Source organism: Zonotrichia albicollis, chromosome 6, assembly GCF_047830755.1.
Source record: "Zonotrichia albicollis isolate bZonAlb1 chromosome 6, bZonAlb1.hap1, whole genome shotgun sequence".
In the NCBI taxonomy this organism is placed as follows: Eukaryota; Metazoa; Chordata; class Aves; order Passeriformes; family Passerellidae; genus Zonotrichia; species Zonotrichia albicollis.
Window position 1 is genome coordinate 4,444,781 of NC_133824.1, and position 10,977 is coordinate 4,455,757.

At 48.6% G+C, this 10,977-nt stretch overlaps 1 protein-coding gene across 1 annotated transcript; it reads left to right on the forward strand.

Annotated features, from left to right (window-relative positions):
* The first annotated feature begins 410 nt into the window (after nucleotides 1-410).
* HSP90AA1 (heat shock protein 90 alpha family class A member 1) lies at nucleotides 411-7,606 on the forward strand. Its single transcript, XM_074542339.1, has 11 exons — nucleotides 411-572; nucleotides 2,280-2,438; nucleotides 2,532-2,898; nucleotides 3,370-3,503; nucleotides 3,949-4,257; nucleotides 4,796-4,961; nucleotides 5,210-5,400; nucleotides 5,513-5,660; nucleotides 5,993-6,261; nucleotides 6,377-6,710; nucleotides 6,858-7,606. The coding sequence occupies exons 2-11, from the start codon at nucleotides 2,280-2,282 to the stop codon at nucleotides 6,965-6,967; spliced, it is 2,187 nt and encodes a 728-aa protein (XP_074398440.1). The 5' UTR covers nucleotides 411-572; the 3' UTR covers nucleotides 6,968-7,606.
* Nucleotides 7,607-10,977: the final 3,371 nt, after the last annotated feature.

The window sequence follows — 10,977 nt, forward strand, 5'->3', positions numbered from 1 at the left end:
GCCGCTCCGCGGGGGCGGGGGGAGAATGGAGGAGGATGAGGGGGGAGAGACCCGGACCCCGGCCCCAGCCCCGCCCCCTTCTAGGACGTTCGGAGCGGGGCTCGGCAGCGAGTGACGTCATACAGCACTCGCGCAACGGCTCTGGGCCCCGCCCCTTCGGCCCCGCCCCGCGGGGCTCCCGCGCACGCGCCCGCCTCCTTCCTGCTTCCCCCTCCCCCCGGAGTCCCGGCCGGGCCAATCGGTGGGGGCGCAGCGGGGCGGGGCGCGGGGAGCGCGCGCGCTCGCTCCCATTAAGCCGCCGGCCCCGCGGCGCCTGTCGCGGACGGCTGCGATTGGCTGCGAGCGGCACGGCCCCGCCCCTCGGGCGGCTTGTTCCGCCCGCGCCTCGCGGCCCCCTCCCCGCGCCCCCCCGCGCCGGCGGTGAAGGTTCCCGATGGTTCTGGAAGGAGGCGGGTCCCGCCGTATATAAATCGGGCGGGCTGTGGGGAGCGCGCACTAGAGAGGCTACAGCGGAGCGAGTGGGCTGTGTCACAGCGTCAGTGCGGAGAGCAGCGCCCCGTCCCCCTGCCAAGGTGAGCGGTGGGGGCAGCAGCCGGCACTCGCCGGCGGTGGATCGGCGCAGGGAGCGTTTTCCGTCCGAACCCCGGGGCCCGGTGGTTGGGGCGCGGGGCTCGTGTGCGGAGTTGCGTGGGTGGTGGGGGTGGGGTGTGCTGTAGGAGCCGCGTGGCGCTGATCGTGCTTTCCTCTGTGCTTCTGTAGATCCTGGGAAAGGTGATTGGGGCTTATATTCTGGGTAGAGGTGAAAAAAAGACTGGGCTTGACGGTTTTTAATCCAGCTTACTAATTTTGCATTCTTGTAAGAATGGCGATGGAGGTGGGGAAAGCGAGCCGCTCCTTGGGGGGGTGCCGGTGTGGCAGCGGAGCGGCGGGCGCAGAGGGTGGTCAGGGAAGGCTGTTCGTGTCCTGGGCTGCGGCTGCAGCGCCCCCTCCGCCTCGCAGCGTGCGCGGGAGGGCTGTGGGAGGCTGACCCGAGGACGCCTCGGTGCGGAGGTACCGGGTGGCCGGAGAGATCCGCTCTCAATGAATGGGCCCCCGGCTATGAGAGTGCAAGATGGAGGAGCGGGGGGGTGGGGAAGCGCCGGACCGGGAAAGCGGCGGGGGCGAGGGGGGGGGGGGGGGGGGAAGGAGGGGGAAAACCGGGTCGAGAGCAAGAGAAAAGGAGTGGCGGAGATCGGGGAAGAAATAGGTGGCATAAGCAGGAAGAACGGGATATTACGGGGAGAAGGAGTGGGGGTTAGAGGAAAGGAGCAGAGTGCCAAGAGGGAAGGGAGCGGCGGGGGGGAGGAGAGAGTGGGGGCGGCAGGAAGGAAGGAGCGGGAGAAAAGCGGGGGATGGAGGAGGGAAAGAAAAGGGGGGATGGGGAGACAGCGGCGTGAGGGGACAGGCGGGCAGGGGATGGGGCCAGGAGCGGGTTTGGGGGCTGCTCCGCTCCGCAGCGCTCTGGGGGGGGTGGGGAATGCGCGGGCGGGAGGCGGGGGCAGCCAGGGAAGGCTCTGGCAGTTTCTAGAAGGTCTCGCGGTGCCGGCGGGCGCCGCCAGGGGGCGCTGCGGCGCCGCTCCGCCCGCGGGCTCGGGGCGCGGTCCCGCGCGGGCGGGGGGAGCCGGGGCCGCGCTCGGGGCGCTCCGCTCGGCGCCATCGCAGCGGGGCTGGGCCGGGACACTGCTCTGCCGGGGGACGGTCTGGCTCCCGAACGGGGGTAAACGGGCAGCTGTAGCCGGTGAAGGACGAGTTTTCATTAATGCAAATATTTGTCCAGAGAAGCGAGTCCGGCTGGGTGGTGTTGGTATTTAAGTCAGAGGTGGGGAGATAGCTGTCTATGCAGAGTAATCAAGGGATGCGGCTAAGAGAGAATTAATCCAAGTAAAGATTTTAGGTACTTGTGTGAAACGGGAAAATAAAGGTCGTATATCAACCCGTAAATTAAGGGAGGAGAGCGGAGCCGTCCTGTCTTACCTTAGGTGCTACAGAGTAAAATGAGTGTAATGCAAGTCTGTTGCAGAAGTCTTGTCATCTATTTTCCGCATTCTTTAAAACCTCTGAATAGTTACTTTCTGTAAATAAGGTCTGGGAAGGGTTTCTTTGTGTGTGTGTGTTACTCTGGTGCTGAAACCACGTGGTTAAAAAACTTAATCTCAGAACGCTATTGTCGCTGCCTGTAAGAAGCTATGTTAGGTAAGCTGTTCTGGATGGAATTTCAACTCCTCCCTCTCGTTTCACAGATGCCGGAAGCTGTGCAAACTCAGGACCAACCAATGGAGGAGGAGGTGGAGACCTTTGCCTTTCAGGCTGAGATTGCTCAGTTGATGTCTCTGATCATCAACACTTTCTACTCCAACAAGGAAATCTTCCTCCGTGAGCTGATCTCCAACTCCTCAGATGTAAGTACCAAAAGTAGTCTGGTTAATTCTGACAATTACTGAAGTTTTTTGGGAGCTGTCAGGGAATGTTAAAGCATGTCTTTTCTCTTACAGGCTTTGGATAAGATCAGGTATGAAAGCTTGACTGACCCAAGCAAGCTGGATTCTGGGAAAGAGCTGAAAATTAACCTGATTCCAAACAAGCATGATCGCACTCTAACCATTGTGGATACTGGCATTGGCATGACCAAAGCTGACCTGGTCAACAACCTTGGTACCATTGCCAAGTCTGGCACCAAGGCTTTCATGGAAGCCCTGCAGGCAGGTGCTGATATCTCCATGATTGGCCAGTTTGGTGTTGGCTTCTACTCGGCCTACCTGGTTGCTGAGAAGGTGACAGTGATCACCAAGCACAACGATGATGAGCAGTATGCTTGGGAGTCCTCAGCTGGAGGGTCCTTCACTGTCAGACTGGATAATGGTGAGTGTTCAGTGTTCCTGCTCGGTGACATCTCTTAAAGATGTTTGGCAACAGTGCATTGCCAAACTGACTTGAAAAAGACACAAAATAAAAGAAAATACTACAAAAAGTGTGTCACATCAAGCATAGGTCCAGGTCATATCTTGTAATTTCAGTTGGCACGATTTCATACGTATGGAATGCCCAGGTAAATGGTGCATTTAAGCTTTCAAAGTTTACACATGGAAAAGCATTTGTTGGAAAACAACTTTGTATGCAGAGTCTTCAAAGACTGTGAACTGAGTAGTAGGTCTTTTCTGAAGCTTCTTTGAAGTATATGTAGTAAACTTGAGAAAGCATAGCCTAGGCTGTTTTATACACAGAAGCTTCATTTTGCTAAGGTGAAAAAATGGTTGATTGAGCAGTGTGTGTTTTAAGGAGTTAATAATTGAATCTGCTCTGCTACAGCAAGGTAAAACATGTAAATTCTAGGTGAACCTTTGGGCCGTGGAACCAAAGTCATCCTGCATCTCAAAGAAGATCAGACTGAGTACCTGGAGGAGCGGCGCATCAAGGAGATCGTGAAGAAGCACTCCCAGTTCATTGGCTACCCCATCACACTCTTTGTACGTACCCTGCTTGAAATGCTAAATAAGTATTACCAGTTTCACAAATGGGACTTAACATAAGGAGCAGTCAATCTTTCTTTGATCAGTTTCAGTTCTTTCAGATAGTACACTGAGGAAGCTCTGGGGAAATGTAGTTACTTAAAATCGTATTTCACAGGACTATGTTAAAAAAACCAATGTTTTCCAATCCAATAGTACTGTTTGCAAACAGTTAATCTAGATGGATTGTTAAGAGCCATTCAGTGTAATGAAACTGAGCAGTAGGAATTTGGCTCATGGCACATGGAAGCACCCAGAATGAGAGTCCTTGGAGTGTGGGAGGGAGAACTTGGACACCATGTTCTTGAAGTGTGCTGGTTTTGTGAGGCTGCAAGGGGTACTTAGAACTGTTACTTACTGAATTTACAGCTTCTGCAATTCAAGTGCTGATACTGTTTTGTAGGTGGAGAAGGAGCGTGATAAGGAGGTCAGTGATGATGAGGCTGAGGAAAAGGAAGAGGAAAAAGAAGATAAGGAGGAAAAGACAGAGGACAAACCAGAGATTGAGGATGTTGGTTCTGATGAAGAAGAAGAGAAGAAGGATGGAGATAAGAAGAAGAAGAAGAAGATCAAGGAGAAGTACATTGATCAGGAAGAGCTCAACAAGACCAAGCCCATTTGGACCAGGAATCCAGATGACATAACCAATGAGGAATATGGAGAATTCTACAAGAGTCTGACTAATGACTGGGAAGACCACCTGGCTGTCAAAGTAAGTTTTTCTGTTGAGACACTACTATGGTTGCTGTATGTGTAGATATATAAACACATAGCACTGAAGCTGTATGTTTTACATACACTTTAACACACTGCTTAAACCAATCCATTGTGCACTGGTGTTCATAGTCTGAATGAAACCTGCAGTCAGGAGTAGAGGTGCTTTCTCAGTTAACAGCTTAGCCACTATGTCTTACTGAACTTAAGACTAGCTTACATATAAATACAAAAACTAATTATGTTTGTAATTTGTCATTGAAAAGATTTTGTGCCTTTTGTTTGATGCTAAGTGTCATAAGAACACATTTGCTTTCTAAATTTCAGTGTGCTGGGTAAGGAGCTAAATGTTCTGAATTGGTCATAATTCAGTGTGTGTGTCTGAGGACAGGCTGTTCCTCACCAGTGTCTCAGCTGCTCTGTAATCTGATGCTCCAGTGTGTTGCAGTTTGTGTTCTGCATTTGAAGAGCTCTTAAGTGGTTACCACAGTGGAACCAGGCAACCTGACTAAAATTATCATCTTGTTCTCTCACAGCACTTTTCTGTGGAAGGGCAGCTGGAATTCAGGGCTCTCCTGTTTGTCCCACGGCGTGCACCCTTCGATCTGTTTGAAAACAGGAAGAAGAAGAACAACATCAAACTGTATGTGCGCAGAGTTTTCATCATGGACAACTGTGAGGAGCTCATCCCTGAATACCTGAGTGAGTATAATTCTGGGAAAAGTGTTCCCTGAGAAGTTAGAAGAACTGCTTAGCTATTCTGTGGTTTGCTTTTGGAAGGGGGAAAAATTCAGTTCTGAACAGCTGTTGAGCAGTTAAAAGTACTGCTTAATTCATATTTACTGGAATTGTATGGAAACAAATTGATGCTTTCTAATGGGCAGAGGCACATGCATGTAGAGTGACTGGTAATATTTGTTTGAGACTAACAAAGGTAATTGTGTTTGCAGATTTCATGAGAGGTGTGGTAGACTCTGAGGATTTGCCTCTGAATATTTCCCGTGAAATGCTGCAGCAAAGCAAGATCCTGAAAGTGATCCGGAAGAACTTGGTGAAGAAGTGCTTGGAGCTTTTCACTGAGCTGGCTGAAGACAAGGAGAACTACAAGAAGTTCTATGAGCAGTTCTCCAAGAACATCAAGGTTTGTAGTCTTTCTGCTGAGCACTGCTGATGTTTGCAGTTGCAGATGGGTGACTCTGGCAGTTCAGTATTTACCTGAAGGAATCACTAAGTGATTTTTGTTCTTTTTGTAGCTTGGCATCCACGAGGACTCGCAGAACCGCAAGAAGCTGTCAGAGTTGCTGAGGTACTACACATCTGCCTCTGGTGATGAGATGGTTTCCCTGAAGGATTACTGCACTCGGATGAAGGAGAACCAGAAACACGTCTACTACATTACTGGTGAGTTGGGACCTGAAATGGTCAGGCCAGCGTTGTGTGTAGGTTTATCTTCTGGGGGCTTTATAAATGATGTTACAGGGTCCCCAGTTGCCTTGCTTGGCAGGAATGGCCTGTAAAAAATAAATTTCAGGAAATAAAATTTTGCTTCAAAATCAGTTAAGAGTATTGAATGCTGGAGTGTCAGTTTAAACAGCTTGAGTGTGTTTTGGGCTGTTGGTGCCTTTTTCTCCTGTGCTTGGGCCATGAAGCACCACAGCTGTTGCATAGGCTCTGCAGAAACTGAACTAGCTGCTGTTAGTGCTGGGGTTCATCTGTGATGTTGTTTGTTGCAGGTGAAACCAAGGATCAGGTGGCCAACTCTGCTTTTGTGGAGCGTCTCCGCAAGCATGGGCTGGAGGTGATCTACATGATCGAGCCCATTGATGAATACTGTGTGCAGCAGCTGAAGGAATTTGAAGGCAAGACCCTGGTTTCTGTAACAAAAGAGGGTCTGGAGCTTCCAGAAGATGAGGAGGAGAAAAAGAAACAGGAGGAGAAGAAAGCAAAGTTTGAAAATCTTTGCAAGATAATGAAAGATATTCTTGAAAAGAAAGTAGAAAAGGTAAAAGTAGTACTTGGTTTTACATGTGTGTTAAAGTCATTCTAAAATAGGGTAAATCAGTTGTACTTGTTGAAATGCTTAAATTGCAAACCTGTGCTTTGCATTCCCCCTGCAGGTTGTTGTGTCTAATCGTTTAGTCACTTCTCCATGCTGCATTGTAACAAGCACGTATGGCTGGACTGCCAACATGGAGAGGATCATGAAAGCCCAGGCGTTAAGGGACAACTCCACAATGGGATACATGGCAGCAAAGAAACACCTGGAGATTAATCCTGACCATTCCATCATTGAAACACTGAGGCAGAAAGCAGAGGCTGATAAGAATGACAAGTCTGTGAAGGATCTTGTCATCTTGCTGTATGAGACAGCGCTGCTGTCCTCTGGCTTCAGCCTAGAAGACCCTCAGACACATGCCAACCGCATCTACAGAATGATCAAACTTGGCCTGGGTGAGTTATCCAGTCTGTCCTGGCTCCTGAGCGCTCAGGGTGCATTGTCTTGGTCCTCCTTGGTGGTGTGGAAGGTGAACCCTCAGGTGGGAGATGAAAGGTTTGGGCTGTGCTGTGAGCATTAATGGGTGTGTGTTTCCTGCACAGGCATCGATGAGGATGACACTGCTGCAGAGGAAGCCAGTCCAGCTGTCACTGAGGAGATGCCTCCTCTTGAAGGAGATGACGACACATCACGCATGGAGGAGGTGGATTAAACGAGTTTACAGGAACTCATGAATGTTTCCTTGGCTAATATGAATAAGTTATATTTTGTATATTATGAATGTTACCTGCCAAAAAAAAAAAATCTTTGACACTTTGTCTGCATTCCCTCTTTATATTTATTTTCGAAGATGTTATACCTTTATTTTTGTTACATTGCTTTTTCAGCTGATGTGAGATAAAAATGCCATTGAGGGAATATTTTCTTTAACACTGTACAACCCTAAACAGGCAAGTAAGAAGTAGTTATTTTTGTCTGTATTAGCTGGTTGCAGGTGGCAGGGTTTTTGACTTATTCTTAATTGCCAGAAATGTGGAAAGAAGTAATGAAGATGGGAAGACATCAGGGTGTTCAAGTTTGTTTAGTGTTACACAGTTCTTCAGTTCTTAAGTGTTTAACATATGGTACCTAGTAACTAGGTATCTAGGAGAGCTGAATCTCTTGGGGAAGCTTTAATCCTTCTGCTCCTAACAAGGTCTTGATGTTTAAAGTTGTTTTTTATACTGTTCAAGGATTCTGGATTGCACTCTACCATAGAATAGAATCCACTGTAAATCTCTATTGTGACTTATGCAACTCTGCATGTACAGTTCAAACCTAGAACTGTAAGAATAAAAGTGTTAAGAATTGAGCTGTGTCTCTGACTTGTCTGTTCACACTGAAACAAAACTGCCCTGCCCGTGCCCACATCAGTTGCTGTTGTGGATCCTGAGCCGCAGCTGCTGCCCTCAGTGTGTAATGAATGGGGTGTGGTTGGTGATCCCACTGCACCTCCAGTGCCACGCCAGAGCAGGCGGGGTCTCTGGGAAAGTGATCTGCTCCAAGTTGGGGTTCATTGGGATGGTTCAGCAACTGTTCTGAAGTCTGGGTGAATGGAGCTGCACCCCTGTTCTGTGGTGCTGCTGGGAGGTGATCAAGAACTTCAACCTGAGAAGTTGCCAGTACCATCACAGAGCTTGCCAGGGAATGAGGTGGTTGTGCTGCATTCTGTATTCCTTGGCATTTGTCTTGGAGTAGCAAAGAGAAATTCTTTGCAAGCAGCTCCATTCAGCAGTTGGCCTTGGTGCCTCTTGGGTGCCCTTTTGCTGACTTCGGGCAGGTTTTATTTGGTACAGTGTCTTAAATTCAATTAACCAGTTTGGGAGGAGGAGGGGTTTAAGGGCAGGTTCTGACCAACTGACCTTGCAGGTTTCCTGTGTCCATTTGTTCTGCTCCATGACACAGGAGTTCCCAGTATAAAATAATTCACATATATATTATGCTGGTGTGTTGGTTGTTGGTGTTCTTTCTGTAGTGAGGTGTAAAGATGGAGTTTCTGGTCCTAAGTGTATTTCACAGGTCCCTAAACTCTTGTTTCATGCAAACCAATTCAAAATTAAGTCAGACAAGTTGTGGTTTGTGAGGAGATCTTTATGTCAAAGCCCTCAGAGAGGGGAAAGGCCAATCTGTTTTGTGGATAACATTGCAAGCTGAGGAATTCAAGCTTGTGTCCCTATATGTCAGTTCAACACGCTGAGGTGATTACACGGCTCCAAATCTGAATCCTTTATCAAAGGTGAGAAATAAGATGGGTATAAAAATCAACTGTTTCAGTGCTGCTTACACAACTGCTGAAGGCTGAACGTGTGTAACAAGTGGGGCTTTTGTCTTTCACACCTCACATTCTGTATCATGACGTGAAATGTTCAAAATAATTTATAATTATGGGTACCTCAGTAAAGTCTGCAGAAGGGACTGGTGCCTGCGCACCAGTGAGAGCAGCGCTGTCAAAGCCAGGACATCATTTCCTTGGGCAGTGAGGCAGGAGCTGGGGTTCCTCCTGGGGACTGAGGTGTGCTGTGATCTCAAGTGTCCTGTGTCTCTCAGGAGCTGTTTGCTCAGCCTGGCTGAGGTGTCGCTGTGTTCAATGCCACTCCTATCAGTGATGGTTGTACTGCTGCTGTAATAACGAACATGGCATCAAGCCAGATGCAGAAAGGGAGTTACAGTTTCTAATGTGTGCACCCTTACTGACTTCCAGTTTGGTGTGTGGGTGACAGAAGCAATGATCAGGAGGAAAAGGCTTTCCTTCTGTGATGGTCTGTCCTGGAGGTTATCAGAAGAGCAGACTTCAGCAAGCTTTAGTTAATGCCTCAAGACCTCAGTGTCAAAAAATAGGATTCAATAGTATCAAACTTATGGGAGATTCTAAGGTATGTGTGACTTGTGACTAAAATCTATTCTACGAGATCTTGTGTAAAAAATGGTGAAAGGGTCTTCCAATTAGTAACACTGGGATTTAAAATTTACATAATGCTAAAAGCTTTTGCACTTGGTCAGTGATGGCACAAATCTTAACCTCTCTTGAAAACTAGTTTAAGAGAATAATTTAGGTGAAACTTGCATGTTATCTGCAGTATTTCTTGCCCTGAGAATGTGTTGAGTGTTTTTGAGTAATTCCTTGCATTACACTGGGCAGCCAGAGCATAAGAAACCTGGACTCAAGGGAAATCAGAGCTTGTGGGGCTGGCACAAGGTCTGTGCAGGGCCGAGAGTGATGAGGAGTGCCAGAGCACTGAGAAATGATGGGAATGAACCCTGGAGCAAACTTGCTGCACCCCTGGGACCCTCGGGCCCCCTCCTCATCCCCACTGCAGCCACAGGGCTCAGCAATGGCATCCCCTGTGTGCCTGGGAGGGGGACACCCAGATCTCCCCTGGAATGCTCCGTGGGGCTGTCCCTGCTGCCTGGCCCTGCCCAGAAGGGCCCAGGGGTGCTGTGGGGCACTCGGGCTGTGCTCTCTCTCCCTTGCAGCCAGAATTTCACCTGCAGCCCCTCGCAGAGCAAGCAGCCCATGGAGCCTGGACCTTGCTGCTGACGAGAATGTGTAGCTAATTTTGGGCAGCCTTTGTGGGAGTAACGAGTCCCAGCCCTGTGTTTGGGTGGGGCAGGATGGTCATTCGTGCTCATTGAGCTCAGCTGGAGCTGCAGGCACTAACACTAAGGGAGCCTCCTCAGCTCCCCCTTCAGCAGTGGGAGGTGCTGTGGGGTGGTGAGTGAGGTTCTTGGTTGCTATGTTTTGAAAATGGTTGGAGATTCTGTGGAGAAGGAGTAATCATCAGATTTTTAGTCTGGGTGGAGAAGGTAAGGAGATGGAAAGGTAGGTATGGGGAATAAAAGAGTGGTAAGAATAGGGTCTAGCTCAGCTGGAAATGGGTGAAGGCTTGTGAGCTGCTCCTGGTACAGCTGCTGTCACTGTCACCCCCCCTGGGACTTGTTCCTGGTGCCTTTTCAGAGCAACAACACACTGCTGGCTTTAGAGTGAGATGTTTGTTTTGCTGAGGTTTTTATACAGTAGTACCTTCTGCACTGTGCAAGAAAGCCAGCTAGGAAAGAGGTAATGGCAAGAAAAGGAATTTGATTTGGAAAAAAAGTAAAGATAGTTCCTAATTTCTTATTAAAAAAAAAAAAAAAAAAAAAAAAAAAAAAAAAAAAAACAAGAAAGGGAATGGAGATGTGGCTTTTAAAGGGTCAAGTCAGATCTGCTTCTTTGTGAAAAGCAGACCTGATCCATAGCTCTCTGGTAACTCTGAAAAAATACTGCTCCTGGTATTTAAGAACAGTAAAATTGCTGTGCTGGATTGTAAATGATTAAGAAGATGCTCAGAAAGTTTTATGTGTCCAGCTACAACTGTCCCTCTGCTCCAGGGGAGATCATCTGCTCCAGAAATTCACAGAATAAACATCTTTGGTCACCCTGGCTGCCTCTGGAGGGAACTGGGGGTGAAGAGGGGGCTCCCCTTCACTGCTGGCTCTTGTGTCAGCCTGAGGGTCCTGTGAAGGAAATGGGGCTCCAGAAAATAAACTGGTGAGAGCAGAGGGGAAGCATCACATCCCTGGCCATGAGGCCTTGCAAACTGGGAATGTGTACTCTTAAATATACATATATAATATATATGTGTGTATTGTATATGCACACGGAAAATGCAGGGACTGAAGGAGTGCAGGCCCCACAGAGGCAGC

What these genes read in the sequence shown, in the direction of transcription:
- HSP90AA1 (XM_074542339.1), top strand. Translation starts at nt 2,280, where the DNA reads ATGCCGGAAGCTGTGCAAACTCAGGACCAACCAATGGAGGAGGAGGTG. An exon ending in GCTCATCCCTGAATACCTGA is followed by an intron (nt 4,962 to 5,209) that starts GTGAGTATAATT and finishes TTGTGTTTGCAG; the next exon opens with ATTTCATGAGAGGTGTGGTA. An exon ending in AATGATCAAACTTGGCCTGG is followed by an intron (nt 6,711 to 6,857) that starts GTGAGTTATCCA and finishes TTTCCTGCACAG; the next exon opens with GCATCGATGAGGATGACACT.